Source organism: Eubalaena glacialis, chromosome 12 (genome assembly GCF_028564815.1).
Source record: "Eubalaena glacialis isolate mEubGla1 chromosome 12, mEubGla1.1.hap2.+ XY, whole genome shotgun sequence".
Taxonomy (NCBI): domain Eukaryota; kingdom Metazoa; phylum Chordata; class Mammalia; order Artiodactyla; family Balaenidae; genus Eubalaena; species Eubalaena glacialis.
The window spans coordinates 3551821-3568589 of record NC_083727.1 but is presented as its reverse complement, the minus strand read 5'-3'; the positions used below and the strand labels follow the sequence as shown (position 1 = coordinate 3568589).

Genomic DNA, 16769 nt, shown 5'->3' with positions numbered 1-16769 from the left:
TCTAATTTCCTCCTTAGAGTATCAAACACAAAAAAAGAACTGAAGTCACATATCTCAGAAATTGCCAATAAATTAACACATTTTAAGTTTCCATTCTTTGTATTATACTTTCATATAAAAAATTTATGAAGAAAGTTCTAATAGGACTTAGTCTAGAACTTAATTTTCTTAACCCCACAGTAAAAGAATGTATAGAAAACTGAATAGGCACTACAGTATAAGGACAATTACAAGCCAAACTGAAATCTGAGTGCCTCCATTGATGTCTAAAAAAAAATTTCAAGGCTGTGAGAAATATTATTAATAAGTCCATCTCAAATAAATCTCATACATATATAATTAGGAAAATAAATATGCTTGTTTATATATATTTTAGGTCAACTCTTTAAGTGAAAAACATCACATAAATTCCAAAATAAGGAGTTTCAACTCTGATTAATCTAAGGACCCTTGACTTTTAAAATCCTTAGTCTGAGATTAATTTCTAAAACATCCCTAGTATTAATGGTTCATTTGTTGATTACAAGCTCTTCATGTTTATAAAATTACTCCAAGATAAATCATTCCTTTCATCATTTTTATCATTTCCTGTTCAATTGTTTTGGAAGTTTGAGAACCATTCTTGTTCTGTTGTGTCTCTTCTCAATGTTCTGTGCTTTATGAGTCATTCTTGATAATGTTTCGTGATTTATACAGATTAAAGAAATGAGTGCTTTCTCTCTTCCTGAATCTTGTTCACTCAATGTTCACTTTTCCCCAAATACATTTAATGTTTTACCATTAGGTTTTAAATTGTGCTAAAACCAACATGAACATTTATTTACTCCACTTGAAAATATTAGTCATACAGGTTCTATAAAAAGTTACCAGCAAAACTTTATTCCTTGATATTTCATAAACGTTAGAGATACACACTTTTGGCTTCCATTTCAAAATACTGAGCTACTGCATTAAGATATCTGCAAGTAAGTTATCAACTGATACTGACACAACAAACCATCGAACAAATGTGCTGATGAGCTCTGGGAAGATGACAACTGACCAGAGACGGAAACTTCACTGCATTGATTTTTTTTCATACCAAACAAGATATAGATTGTGAAAATCCATTCAAAATATGTCTTATCAGACCTCCTTCAAACCTTTCGATACCTTCATGTTACTCTCAAGATAAAATCCAAAGCCCTTAAATATGACCTGAACAGTCTGGTAGGATCGTTCTCTGCTCCCATCCGCATCCTCCTCTTCCACGATTCTCCAACAAAACCCCTTCCACCTTTGGAGTCCTCAAACTCTTTCTCCCTCTCCTCTAATAGAATTGCAAATTTGGGACTTCCCTGGTGGCACAGTGGTTAAGAATCCGCCTGTCAATGCAGGGGACACGGGTTCGAGCCCTGGTCCGGGAAGATTCCCACATGCCGCGGAGCAACTAAGTCCCTGTGCCGCAACTACTAAGCCTGTGCTCTACAGCCCGCGAGCCACAACTACTGAAGCCCACATGCCACAACTACTGAAGTCCGCGTGCCTAGAGCCCGTGCTCCGCAACAAGAGAAGCCACTGCAATGAGAAGCCCGCGCACTGCAACGAAGAGTAGCCCCCGCTCACTGCAACTAGAGAAAGCCTGCGTGCAGCAACGAAGACCCAGTGCAGCCAAAAAAAAAAAAAAAAAAAAAGCAAATTCATCCTTCAGGCCTGAGCTTAAACACCAATCTTCCTTTTTAGCACCTTTTTAAAAGATTTTTTTCTAGTTTTACCAAGATATAATTGACATACAGCACTATACAAGTTCAGGGTATACAACATAAAGATTTGACTTACATATATTGTGAAACGGTTACCACAGTAAGTTTAGTTTATATCCATCATCTTATATAGATACAAATTTAAGAAAAGAAAAAAATTTTTTTCCTTGTGATGAGAACTCTTATGGTCTACTCTCTTAACAGCTGGTGTATCACATACCCGGGTTAACTATAGTCATCATGTTTTACATTACATTCCTAGTATTAATTATCTTATAATTGGAAATGTGTGCCTTTTAACCACCTTCATCCATATTCCCCCTCCCATCACCCCACCTCCGACCTCTAGTAACCACAAATCTGGTCTCCTTTTCAGTTATTTTTTTTTTTGATTCAACATTTAAAAAAAGAGATCTTACAGCATTTGTCTTTCTCTGACTTAGCAAAATGCCCTCAAAGTCCATCCATGTTGTCACAAGTGGCAGGATTTCCCCTTTTTTTAAATAACTGAATAATATTCCATTGTATATATATACCACAACTTCTTTATTTGTTCATCAGTGGACACTTAGGTTGCTTCCATGTCTTGGCTATTGTAAATAAATGCTGCAGGAAAACATTGGGGTGCAGATATCTCTTTGACAGAGTGTTTTCATTTCCTTCAGATATATTCCCAGGAGTGCAATTGCTGGATCCTATGATAATAGTATTTTTATTTTTTTAAGGAACTCCATACTGTTTTCCACAGTGACCGCACCAATTTAGACTCCTACCAACAGTGCACTAGGATACCCTTTTCTCCACATCCTTGCCAGCATTTGATGGCTCTTGGCCTTTTTTTTTTTCAGCCGCACCACGTGGCATGCGGGATCTTAGTTCCCTGGCCAGGGATCGAACCCGTGCCCCTGCAGTGGAAGCATGGAGTCTTAATCACTGGACCACCAGGGAAGTCCCAAAGCTCTTGTCTTTTTGATGATGGCCCTTCTAACAGGTGTGAAGTGGTTTTGATTTGCATTTCCCTAATGATTCCAGAAGTTGAACATCTTTTCATGTACCTGTTGGCTATTCCCATATCTCTTTTGGAAAAATGTCTATGCAGGTCCTTTGCCCATTTTTAAATTGGATTATTTTTTTTCTTTTACTGTTGTTGCTATTGAATTGAATGAGTTCCTTACTTATTTTGATGTATTAATTTCTTATCAGATTGTTTGCAAATTTTTTCCCCATTCTATAGGATGGCTTTTCATTTTATTCATTGTTTCTTTTGTTGTGCAGAAGCTTTTAGCTCCATGTAGTCTCACTTGCTTAGTTTTGTTTTTGTTGCTTGTGTTTGGAGATGTCATATCTAAAACATCATTGCCAACACCAATGTCAAGGAGCTATTTTTCCTTTGTTTTTGTCTAGGAGTTTCATGGTTTCAGATCTTATATTTAAGTCTTTGATCCATTTTATGTTAATCTTCGTGAATGGTATAAGATAGGGGTCTAAGTTTCATTCTTTTACATGTGAAAATTCAATCTTCCCAGCACCATTTACTGAAGACTGTCTTTTCTCCTTTTAGTATTCTTGGCTCCATGGTCAAATATTAGTTGACGTATGTTTGGGTGTATTTCTGGGCTCTTGATTCTATTCCATTGATCTATTTGTCTTTTTTCATATAGTACCATACTGTTTTAAGTACTATACCTTGAAATCAGAAAGTGTGATACCTACCACTTTGTTCTTAGTATTCTTTGGCTATTTAGGGTCTTTTATGGTTTCATGTAAATTTTAGGATTTTTTTTTCTACTTCTATAAAAAATTGCCACTGGAATCTTGACAGGGATTGCGCTAAATCTACAGATGGTTTTGGGTAGTATGGACATTTTCACAATATTAATTCTTCCAATCCATGAATGCAGTATACCTTTCAATTTATTTGTGTCTTCTTCGATTTCTTTCATGAGTGTCTTGTAGTTTTCAGAGTAGAGGTATTTCACTTCCTTGGTGAAATTTATTCCTAAGAATTTTATTGTTTTTGATGCTATTGTAAATGAGATTGTTTTATTTCTTTTTCAAATAATACATTGTTAGTGTATAGAAACACTACTGATTTTTGTATTCTTCAATTTTCCTGAATTAGCTGATTAGATCTAACAATTTTTTGGCAGTGTCTTTAGTATTTTCTATATATAAAATCATGTAATCTGCAAAAAGAGACCCTTTTACATCCTCTTTTCCAATTCTGATGCTTTTTATGTCTTTTTCTTGCCTTATTGTTCTGTCCAGGACTTCCAGTACCACGTTGAATAGAAGTGGTGAGAGTGGGCAAGCTTGTCTTGTTCCTGACCTTCAAGAAAAAGGTTTCAACCTTAACACTTTGTAAACTGATTTAGGATAAGGAGATTGAGTGAAAGTGGTCAAAAGGTACAAACTTCAAGTTATGTGATAAGTAAATACTGAGGATTCAACGTACAGCATGATGACTAGAGTTACCACGGCTGCATGGTATTTGAAAGCTGCTAAGAGAATAGATCCTAAAAGTTCTTATCACAAGGAAAAAACTTATATAACTGATTTAAATAACTATGGTCAAATTACTTAATATTTGTTGCCCCCTTTAGACAGCGAATTCCATTGCAACTGAATTCATGCCTGATGCTTATTAGCAAATGCTAAACATATAGAAGATATTTGGTAAATTTGAGTAAAATAATTTGTAAACCCAAAATGATGACTCTGGGAAAAAACTGAGCTGTGTGCTTTGCTAGACCCCATTTCAGCCACCAACTTCCTATGTGATAATCTATGTCACCGAAGATAACATATGGGGGAGGGGGAGGAAAAGCCAATAATAAAGGGATTAGTAAATATAGAATAAATGTTTATTATCCCTTGCAACAGAAAAGTAGCCAAACAAGCAGAGAATAATTGGTTTAAACTGAATTAGAAGTACTGAAATTTGGGGCAAAACCCTCCATATAAGAAAAACTCTAAAAACTTACTTTTAATATTTCTTCTAATTATTTCTTATTATAACAGCAACACATATAAGGATATAAACACACCTATAAATCCCAAAAATCCAAAAACAACCACAATGACATATATTTTACTAGCTCTTTGTCTATGCATTTATATGTGATTATTATCTTGCAAAAAGATGATAATATACGTAGCTCTGCAACTCACCATACTTCAGCAAAGCTATCAATTAAACACCTACTTTGGATTTTTACATTGTTTCTGCTTTTCCTATTACAGTCAATGCAGAACATGAATAAATGAAAATAAAATGAAAGTAGAAAGACAAAAATTTTAACAGCAACTTCTCCCATTCTTAAAATAAGAAAAAATAGTTTCAAGATGTAAAATCTATACCAAATGACTCCACAGCATATCAAAACTGCCAGCACTACAAAAGCAAACAAACAAAAATCCAGAAACGTTTTTAAAAAGAAAAGAACAGTGACTGAACATATTCTCTTTAACCAAACTTCTATTTGAGCTGTTACAGCCAACTTGCTTTCGACCACCCTACTGCTTTCTGTCAACTTGTTTCTACCCAGAATTTTGTGACAAATCCTCCCTCTTCAGCATCTCCCAGAAGGAAATCACAGCAAGTCCTGCAGCCCTGCCTTTTCTCCTGTTGCTCCCCCCAGCCAACAGCAGCACCACACTTACTCCTCCACAGGCCCCCACCCCAGTGCCCAAGGCTGCGGTTCTCAAGTGTTAGCTTGCATCAGAATTACCGGGGGCCGGGGGCCGGGGGCCAGGCTGGGGCCGGGGCCAGGGCCCGCGGTGGGCGCTTGTTACAACACAGATTGCTGGTCCAACCACAGGAGTTTCTGATTCAGGAGGTCTGGGCTAAGACCCAACCTATGGCATTCCTAACTAGTTCCCAAGTGATGTTGGCGGTGATCTGGGGAACCAGTTGCCTAAATCAAAAACCAATTCCTACAAAAAGCCTTCTCAATTTTCATACCTCTTAATGACCCCAATTCTCACAAGTGTTGCCTTGATAAACTATACCCCACAATTTAACACTTGATTATACACCCTCAGTTGCTGTACTCTCATAGTTTCATATCTTCTTTCCACACCACAAGATTATGAGTCCCTTAAGGGCAGTAAACACGAGAAATAGTGTTCCTGTGACTTACAAAGAGCCCAGGACAGGGCAGATGGACAGGCACACATGCTTAATATAAAACATAGGCTCTGTCTGACTATCCAAAAGCAAACAATGTGGATTTTAAAATCTCAAGCAAATCTAATTCTCCTAAAAATTTCTATTTGCTAGACCTTATGCTAGATGTTTTCAAATATACACAGTCAACAAATACTGAAATAAATCTTATTCTTAGCTTATGTGTTTATTATCTGTCTTCCTCTATCAGAAAGTGACCTTGAGGGAATCAAATTTATATTCCGTGTTTTCCAACTACACTCCCATAGTAGGTACTACACAGATCTTTGTCAACTGGCATGCTGATTAAGTAGCTAGAGAAATGAGTAGTACCTGGTCACATTCCAGCTACAACTCACCACTCAAATGAATGTTTCTAGAAATGATTATTCAACCTTTGGTCAAATAATCCAGATCAATGTTAAATCTTCAGGAAGCTTTTAAGGGGTAGATTAAAACACACACACACACACACACACACACACACACAGAAATTGTTATTTCACTTATCTTTCACAGGCTTTTTATTTTATTTTTAAAAATCTGCGTTACACGAAACAAGATTTTAAATGCCGAAAAAAATTATATTAAATAGATGCAATGATTTCTATTACACATCTTTTTCTATAATATGTGCAATTAACAAATACAATTTTTATAAAAAGAAACACCAACAAAAACAAAGTATCTTCAAAACTCCATTAGCTCATAACATTTTCATTAGTTAGAATCCCTTGCAAACAAAATTTTTATTTAGGAAATGTAGTAACAATGTTGAATGAAAAAATAATAGCTACCACCGATAGGAACTTTACAGATAATATAAAAACTGCTTCAGAAATCAATCTAGTCTATAACAAAGCTATTAAATTTCTTTGAATTAGTTTCATAATCACTAACAATATTTGTGATGATCTGACTTAACCTTTTGAAATTATCAAAATCCCAATCAAGTTGATTGGATTGCTAAGGAGCCCAAACACTCTCAAAAAGAATATATTAAAGATACACCTTTAACAGTATTATGTACAATTAACAGAATTAACGAAATACATCAAGTAACTCTTTATAAATGAATTAATATCAACTTTATCCCCCTTCTGGTTACCAGATGGTGAATTCAGGTTTATTTATAATTTAGATTAAGGCATGCAAGACTCAACACATTTTCTGGTTTCCATTATGAAAAAGAATATGAAAGTTCTATGTGAAAATGTAATTTCAACATTTGAGACAATGTAATTTTAAGGAAAAGAGAGAAAGTGCCCAAAATGAAGTTCCAAGTAAACTATTTCAATTATGTGTTTTTTCTTATTCATGGTATGTCCTAATAGTTAACACATCACTGATTAGTGTCTTACTAACTGAAGTCTTCTAACATTGTGTGCTTTGGCAAATTCATGCTTTGTTAACTTAATATCCTGCTACATTATATACACTAGCATAGAAACTGTATGTTATATACCAAGTAGGGCAAATACTACTTAATCCACATTTTAGGTTGTATATAATAGGTTTGGGGGGCATAAATTAAATCCCACTAATTCTAAGTATGAAATATCTAACAGTTTTATTTGAATGAAAATTAAATCCCATCTCTAGAATCATGGAGAGGTGAAAAAATGTAACTATATTCTTTGTGTAAAAAAAGAAACCATTCTTGTAAACATTGAAGGCAGCTGACAGCACTAACATTTTCATTGTTAATTACTTGACATTTACAGGTACATGTGATAGACTGGGCAATGTTTTTTCCATGCCACTCACACAAGTTTCGTGCTAACCCTTGCCTTTAAACAGTCTGCAGGGGCCATGCTACAGAATTTCACTGAATATAAAGCAGATGTAATGAGACACATTCTTGTGATAAACGCTGGACCCTTAGTGACCCTTTAGCTTCCCTTGCACATTTCCAACATCTGCCAAATGAACATGAGCTTACTTAACCTTCATTAATTCAACCAGATGTAAAGGGTCAATATATGTGAGCTGTCTTGAAAATTACAACTGCTCTATGGTCACACAATATTAGTCCATTATAAATATTACCATAGTTTAAATAAAATGTCATGCGTTCTCTATTTTTTAAGCATTTTGCCTTCTGAGCACCAAGCAAACAGTAGGTGCTGAATAAAATGCTAAATGATTGAAGAAAAACTAGCTTTTTGGATAGCACAGTCATCATTAAGAAACACGTGCAAGCAGTATGAAAGCTGACCATTTTAAAGGTAAATATAACTTTGTAATTTAAATGATCACCCCTTTATTCATTTGTTTAAAAATTTGAATTTTCATATAGGATCTTTCTGTAAGCAGAATATGCCTTTACACGATTTTCTGTCCCCATAATATAGATCATTTCCATACGAGGCTGGTTTATCCGTGTTTAAAAAAATAAATAAAATAAATATTTATTGAGTACTTATAATGTACAAAGTGTTGTGCAAATTATTTATTCCAGCACAGTTTTCCTTACTTCATTTTCTTTTACTATACTGACACAAAATGAAATAATTTGGATAGGTTTTTCTCATTTTCAACAAAATATTCTCCAAGACCTTCTAGCTATCACACTTTCTGTTCCTGGGTCCACACATGGAAATAGAAACACTCCTTAAAAATCTCCTGACAAAAATTTTCTTCCTCAAGACATTTTCAATGAAGGGATAATAATGGGGGGGCGGGGGCGGTGAGGGAAAAGAAAGGAGATAGTTCAGAGAACCACTACTTTAATCCATGACAATATAAATGAAATAAAGATATTTAACTGGCTTTCTACATCTCAAAGAAGACTGGGCAATGCTTTTTCCATGCTACTCACACAAGTTTAGTGCTAAACCTTGCCTTTAAACAGTCTGCAGGGGCCATCCTACAGAATCTCACTGGATAGAAAGCAGATGTAATGAGATACATTCTTGTGATAAATTCCTTGGAAGAGGAGGTAAAAAGGGTCTTACTGGACCGCAGCAGTAGAATTAAAGGTTCCTTTTAATGCCCTTCCACTGCAAACTGCTTGCATCCTTGTTTACTGCTGATGCATTCTGTGCTGTGGTTACTTCTATGCCTGTCCCCACCACTAGACGGTGAGCCCCGAGTGGACGATTCATTCACATTCTCGGTGGCAGCAACAGTCTCTAGCCCGGCACAGGGTCACTGTCAAAACCATCTCCTTATAAGGACAAGTTTTTCTTCCAGCATAACTGAGTATTGTTTCAGTTACACATTGCTGTTCTTAATAATCATTTAACTCTTGAGTATATGTATTAAGAGGTTTAAAGTATTACTTGGTTAACTAATATAGAAAACAGATTCGGGAGATGTGGAATGACATTCAAATATTTATAAAACTTTAAACGTTAACTATCAATGTAACACTAAAACAGCATGCAATTCTTTTCATTTTCTAAGACCTACACTCAATTTCATATCTCAGAGACATCATATATATTTTTAACTTTTCATTTTATATGGGAGTGTAGTTGATTAACAATGTTGGCAGCATATATGTTTGCATTATATTACTGTCCACCATTATACAGCAGGTTGCCTTAAGTACAACTCAGTTACACTTCTGAAAGTTTCAGACATCTCGAACTGTTTGGAAATGTGTAAGGTTTGTAATAGATGAAACATGCCATGTCAAGCTTTGTTCTTACTATTAATGCCATGATCCTTTTGAAAAGAATATGCCTGTCTCTGATTTAGGTATATTTCTTTCTCTCTCTCTCCCTTTTTCCCTCCCTCTCAATCCACACATACATGCATACACATTCACACACACCCATGGACATTTTAAAAACAATTTTGTGTTTCAATACCAAAAACTCTTTTTTAAAAAATATCCACCTCTTTTTTATTATAAAAATTATGTAAGAAAATTATAGAGACTTTCATATGTAGAGTGAGGAAAATCAGCTCCAGGCAGCACACTATTAGCATAGGTCTAACAGCATAATATTTTAGTAATGGTCATTTTTGAACTTTAAATGTAGCATTTTTTTACACAAAAAAAATTTCCAGAAAAATAGTATATATTTTGGTTTTTTTAATATAAAAGTTCTCCATATAGTTAGAATCATATATAAATTTTAATTTCCACTATAAAAGCAACATTCATAGAAATGAGAAGTCATAATTGGCCAAATATAAATTCATTTAAATCCAAAATTAAAATTATACCAGAATAACCAAATCCAATATATTAACATAGATTCAATTTTGGGGGAAATTTATTTGACTTCACATTCCTTTTGAGTCCACCTTTCTTTTTTCCATAAATATAACCACATCTTAAGTTTTATGAGTGTAAATAAAATGTCTAATGTAAGTCAAGACTTCTTTTCCTACTGTGCACATACAAAAATTGTTTGAATAATTCATTTTGCAAAATATAATAATATAAATCTATTTTTGAAATCTATAAAGAATATTTTTATAATCAATAATAATCATTAAATAAAATCAAGTCTAATATTGACTTCTGCATTTTTCAATGTGGTCATATCTAAATAAATTTTCAATTCTTTGCCAGGCATTTTTTTAGTTAAAGATCATCCTTTTGTATTTGTTGCCCCTCCTTCTAACTTATTTTAAGTTATCTTTTTAAACAGAATAAAATTCTTACAGAACTAAACTACTAATATTTTACTTTCTAGCATGTATTAAATACCTTTTTTGTCACTATAAAATAGAAAATAATCCACACTCAATCTGAATGAGATCTTACCTTCTGGTTTGTTGTTTTTCCTCTTCAGCCATTTTTCTACAGTCTCTGCACTAACACTTTCAGATACAAATTCATCTAATACCTGGGGGTGAAGAGAAAGATATGCCTTCACTTTTTCATCTGTCAAACCTGTAAAAGAATTGAAAAGAATAAAATTAACCAATATGACATCTTCATTTACATCAAAGATATAGAAAAATGACATTTATGCCGATTGATTTAACATAGAAATATTTTTAAAAGATGTATATACATACAATGGACTATTATTCATCCATAAGAAGGAATGAAGTCCTATTACAACATGGAGGAACCTTAAGAATGATATGGTAAATAAAATAAGCTAGACACAAAGGGCAAACATTATATGATTCCACTTATATGAAATATCTAGAACAGGTAAATTCATAGAGACAAAGTAGACTAGGCGCGTCCAGGGGCCGAGGGAGAGGAGAATGAGGAATTATTTGCTTAATGGGTACAGAATTTCTGTTTTGGATAAAGACAAAGTTTTAGAAGTAGACAGGGGTGATGGTTGCACACATTGTGAGTATAATTAATGCCATTGGATTATATCCTTGATATGGTTAAAATGGCAAATTGTGTGTTATTTATATTTCACCACTATGAAAAAGTAGGGGAAAAAAAGTAGTTAGAACTTTAGCAATTTTAAACTATAGATATTACATCATGTTATACAGCTGTTTTGCAACAGTAAATTTCAGTGTCATATTTGAACCGATGTTGTATTCCAGTGCTGTTCAGTTAAGCCTTGCAAAGTGCTTCCACTTTTTTGTTAAGTAATTATCATAGATTTAAGACTTAAGGTAAGTGAAACTCTAGCAACAGTATCAAATGGGAGAATAAAGCACTGGTACATCTTAGGTGCTAAAAAACATGCTTAATGAATAAGTTCTTATCTTTTACTGTTTACAACACAAATTCTCCTTTTCTCAGGGTCACTAAATCCAATGATAAAACTAATGTTCAGTTCAAAATACTCGACATTTTTTCATTGATATTCAATATATGTAGTCAGTTTCACTGAAATAATTTTCATAGTCTAATAACTGTTGAATATACACAGAATTTTCAAGCAAAGAACTTTTACATATCTTCACTTAAAAAGATATAAAATTACATGTTTTCAAATTGATGCTTCATGTTGGTATGCCATTTCACTAAACAACTCAAAATCACAAATAGGCTATCAATAATTATTACTCAGTGATTGTAATTATTTGTACTATTGTACACTCTCTGTGAATTATTCAATAAATTACCATCCTTAGGGATGGTTAGGTGAAAAAGACAATGGAAAATTGTACTTTTAGATGCAGAAAAGAGAAAAAGCAAGTATATCTTTATGACTTCAGGGAACAGGCTGCATGTTTCTAGCACAGACAAGGCACAGAATTTATACATATTAAATCATTCTGCTGGGACTAAAGTCACAACTGTATGATTCTACAACAGACTGGTATTATTGAGAAGGCAACTGATTTATTTCAATGAATTCAGTATTTAAAAAGTCAATTTAAACTATATAGATACATAGATCTCTCATATATATATATATATATATATATATATATATACATATATATATAATATATATAATTATGTAGTTGTATTAGGTAAAAAACAAAAACAAAAACAAGATCCAGCCCATGTTTACCCTGCAAAAGAGCCTCAGTGATGTAAAATTCAATTTGAGAAATTCTACAAGGTGCTAAAGATAAGAGACTCATTAAAGTAAGAGAGAGCGCTCTTTTGACAAAGCAAGTTAGGGTCCCCAGATACAAAAGGCACAGAATATAGAAGTAAGCTGACAGCTGATTTGACCTCAAGAAGACAAAGTAATTTTCATACTTTCATTATGTCCATCACAGTGGTACATATTCAACGTTTGACTCCTTCTTAAAACTTCCTTCTATCACTTTTGTGACACAATATGGTTCTTATCCTAACTTTCTATTTGCTCTTTACTTCTGCTTTCTCTACAATAATCTATGATGATGACAGCAAAATCTTATTATATTTTTAATCTCTACTTTGGAAATTCTTCCATCACCTCAAGCTCCATCTTGCCTCAAAACTACATGAGTCATCTCCTTTCCACTTATTCCCAAAGTGATTTTAACTCTCAACTTTCTATTTGCCAAATTACATACCAGATAAAGGAACTGTATCTAAAATAGACAAAGAATGCTTAAAACTCAGTAATAAAAACCCCAATTAAAAATGAGTCAAAGAGCTGAACAGACACTTCGCAAAAGAAGATATAGATATGGCAAATAAGAATATGCAAAGATGATCATTTGTGAGTTGAAGTTAAACAAAAATGAGATTCCACTACATACCTATTAGAATGGTTAAAATCCAAAAATCCGACTATCAATTTTAGCAAGGATGAGGAGCAACAAAAATTCTCATTCAGTGCTGGTAAGAATGCAAAATGGCAGTCACTTTGGAAGACTGGCAGTCTCTTATAAAGCTAAATATAATCTTACCATATGATCCAGCAGTCACACTACCAAGTATTTACCCAACTGATTTACCCACACAAAACCTGCATGTGAATGTTTAGAGCAGCTTTACTCATAATCAACCAAAATTGGAAATACCTAAGATGTCCTGCAAAAGTGGTTACCAGGGGGGAAAGGGGGGGAGGGATAAATTGAGATATTGGGATTGACATACACACACTACAGTACTATATATAAAATAGATAACTAATAAGAACCTGCCGTATAGCACAGGGAACTCTAATCAATACTCTGTAATGACCTATATGGGAAAAGAATCTAAAAAAGAGTGGATATATGTATATGTATAACTGATTCACTTTGCTGTACAACAGAAACTAACACAACATTGTAAATCAACTATACCCCAATAAAATTTTTTTAATAAATAAAATTTTAAAAAATAAAAGAAGTTTAAAAAAGGCAAGCTGGATACATCAGTTGTGCCATAACCATATAATTTAATATTATTTAGCAACGAGGAGAAATGAGCTGGCAAGCCATGAAAAGCCATGGATTAGTCTTAAATGCATATTACCAAGTACAAAAAGCTAGTCTGAAAAGGCTGCATGCTGTATAATTCTAATTATGCAACATTCTGGAAAAGGCAAAATTATAGAAAAAGATAGTAAAAAGATCACTGGTTGCCAGGTGTTAGAGGCAAAGGGTGGAACCCTCATGAATGGCATTAGTGCGTTATAAAAGTGGATCCGAAGAGATCCCAAGCCCCTCTCCACCATGTGAGAACACAGAAACTCTGTGATTCAGAAGAGGGTCCTCACTCAACCAAGCTGCACCATGGCCTTGGACTTCCCAGCGTCCAGAACTGTGAAAAATAGATTTCTGTTGTTTATAGGCCACCCAGTCTGTGGTATTTTGTTATAGCAGCCTGAATGGACTAAGACAATCCATGAGTTCATACTGATATAAATAAATGACTGAACAAATAAATGAACAAACAGAGAAGAGTAGACAAATCCTCCATACAGAAGAATTCCAAATAATTTATGCAGATACTCTGCCCTCAAGAAGGCGGAGTGTAACTCCCCACTCCTTGACACTTATTTTGTATAAATTACTCAAAATATTTTTTAAAGATCAATTGAGTCATAAATGAGCTGTGATGTCTAAGTAAACTTCTAAAGAAATTAATCAAATCCTGGATTTAAGTATGTAGAAGAGAATGGGATGGAAAATAGACCATTTTGGTTGTAAACTCCTTTTAGAGTTCCAAATGTTATTACATAGCTTTATATCTCAAATGTCTCAAAAGACCCAATTATAATTTTTCTCCCCAAGTTACCATTCACATTTCATGAAAATAACTACCGCCTTCAACATGAGAATGGCAGGGGGAGTCATTATGTCTTGGTGATTAAAAGTGATAAAAAGCAAAAGTTAGTTTCCTCATTTCACCTATTCACCTGGGCCTGAGCCTGGACAAAGCACCTAAACTCTCTCAGCCTGGCTTCTTATTTGTATGGGAATGGGATTTGAATAGGAATGAGAACAATAATATCTATCTCACAGTGTCATAATAATTCAATGAGCTAATCCATATACAGCATTTTTGCTGAGTACATTTACTAGTATCGATAGTACCAAAAAGTCATTTTTCACCTGTATGAAAGCCAATTCTTGGATTGTCCACAGAATCAAATCACAGATTTGTAACTTTTCATTTCTTTAGCATGAAAACTCCAAACTTTCTAAAATGTCCATTTTTGTTTTATCGTTTAAAGTATGCTCAACTTTCTTAGCCAACAAAAGCACTTTTTTCTAATATTTTATCCATTTTTACTTCCTATTAACATGCAATTTTGCAAAGGACCTTTGGGCCAACACAGGACCAACCCAGAATATAAGACACTGAAATAATTATCCACACTCCTGGAAAATGGCAGATGTACGGATGATGAAATCATTCTTCTTTTGTTTTTGTCTGACTTTGGTTTAATGTTTCCATAGCTTCCCATGGCCGGTACATTTTGTTTATGTCAATAAAAGACTTGGTTAGTGTTTCTTTGAAACAAACCCAATGAGAGCAAGAGGATGAGACCACAGCTGTCATCAGCACACACTGGCATCCAGTGATTAAAAATGTGCCACCAGTAATCCACACAATGAATCACACAGATAGATACTAATGTCTATTCCAAGGTAACATGAACATTTGAACCAATATATTTAAAAATACTTCATTTCCACTAATAAACTACATTCTCTCATCTATGCAATCTTTTGTCTGCATACAGATTACAAGATGCTATTATCACATATAAAGACAAATAATCATTTTTAAAACCATCAAATATCCAAGTGTTTGAGTTTCTAATGCTCAATATATTTTGTTAATTGGGGTATAGTTGCTTTACAATGTTGTGTTAGTTTCTGTTGCATAACGAAGTGAATCAGCTGTATGTATACATACATCCCCTCCCTCTTGTAGGTCCCTCTCACCCCTCCCCCCCATCCCACCCATCTAGGTCACCACAGAGCATCGCTCCCCGTGCTATACAGCAGGTTCCCGCTAGCTACCTGTTTTATACATGGCAGTGCACATATGTCAATCCCAATCTCCCAGTTCATCCCACCCTCTCTCCCCCGCCCCATATCCACACATCCATTCTCTATGCCTGCCTCTCTATTCCTGCCCTGCGAATAGGTTCACCTGTACCATTTTTCTAGATATTTTTTGACCAGGTTGTTTGCATAAACCTCGACCCAGGTAGGTCTACATGCTGCAGTTATAGTTGTTCGGTATTTTCATAGGTTTCTTTATCCTAGATTCCCCCTCCATCTTTTTTGTTTTCCCCACATATTTATTACTGAAGAAAACAGAACCTTTGTTCTATGGTCTTCTAGAGTTTGGATTTTTCTGACTGTATCCCTGTTGTGCTGTTTAGCGTGTTCACCTTCCCTCTGCATTTCCTGAAAACTGAAATTAGATCTAGAGACCTCAACAGATTCAGGTTCAACATCGAGGTGAGCAGTCAATTTTTATAAGCGGCATTGTATTCTTCTGTCAGAAGGTTCACACCATCTGGCTGTCTCTCTTTGTGACATTAGCAGCATTGATGATCTATGAGCTATTGATTCATTATGCCTTGAAAATGGTGGTTTCCTAATTCTATAATGCCTTTTTCATGTACTAGCTGAAATAATACAAAGAGAAACTTCACCTCATCTAGTATTTGGTTAGTTCATTGAGATAAGACAGGATAAATGCTTAATTTGTTCCCCTTTATTTACCAGTTTTCACAATGAGTGGGTTCAGTAGCATTCTCCTGTAGGTGAGGAACTAAAAATATTACTACTATGAACCCATAGATTTGAACAAATTTGATCTGTTTCTTCCACTGTAATTATTTTCCTTGCTGGTACTCAAACTGTCCCATCTTTTGGCCAGTGGAAGGAGCCTCTTCAAGCTGGTTCCCAAGTCACTGTGACAAGAATCTAGTAGTTCTTGATGGCTTCCTTACAATCTGCGAGGATAGGGTGTTTCAGGTTCAGCTTGTACATTTTCTGCCCCAGATCTGGATGCAGACAATTTTCCTTAGGATCTCTGGTTCCTTTTGGTGGGCAGTGGTATTTCAGTTCCAGGA

The 16769-nt window shown here is 34.5% G+C and overlaps 1 protein-coding gene across 1 annotated transcript in view; it reads right to left on the bottom strand.

Moving 5' to 3' along the window:
- The window catches only part of PDE10A (phosphodiesterase 10A), a 292932-nt gene that overhangs the window by 161392 nt on the left and 114771 nt on the right, over nt 1-16769 (bottom strand). The window contains 1 exon segment of the mRNA XM_061207662.1: nt 10637-10765. Within this exon segment, the coding sequence (XP_061063645.1) occupies nt 10637-10765 (129 nt within the window).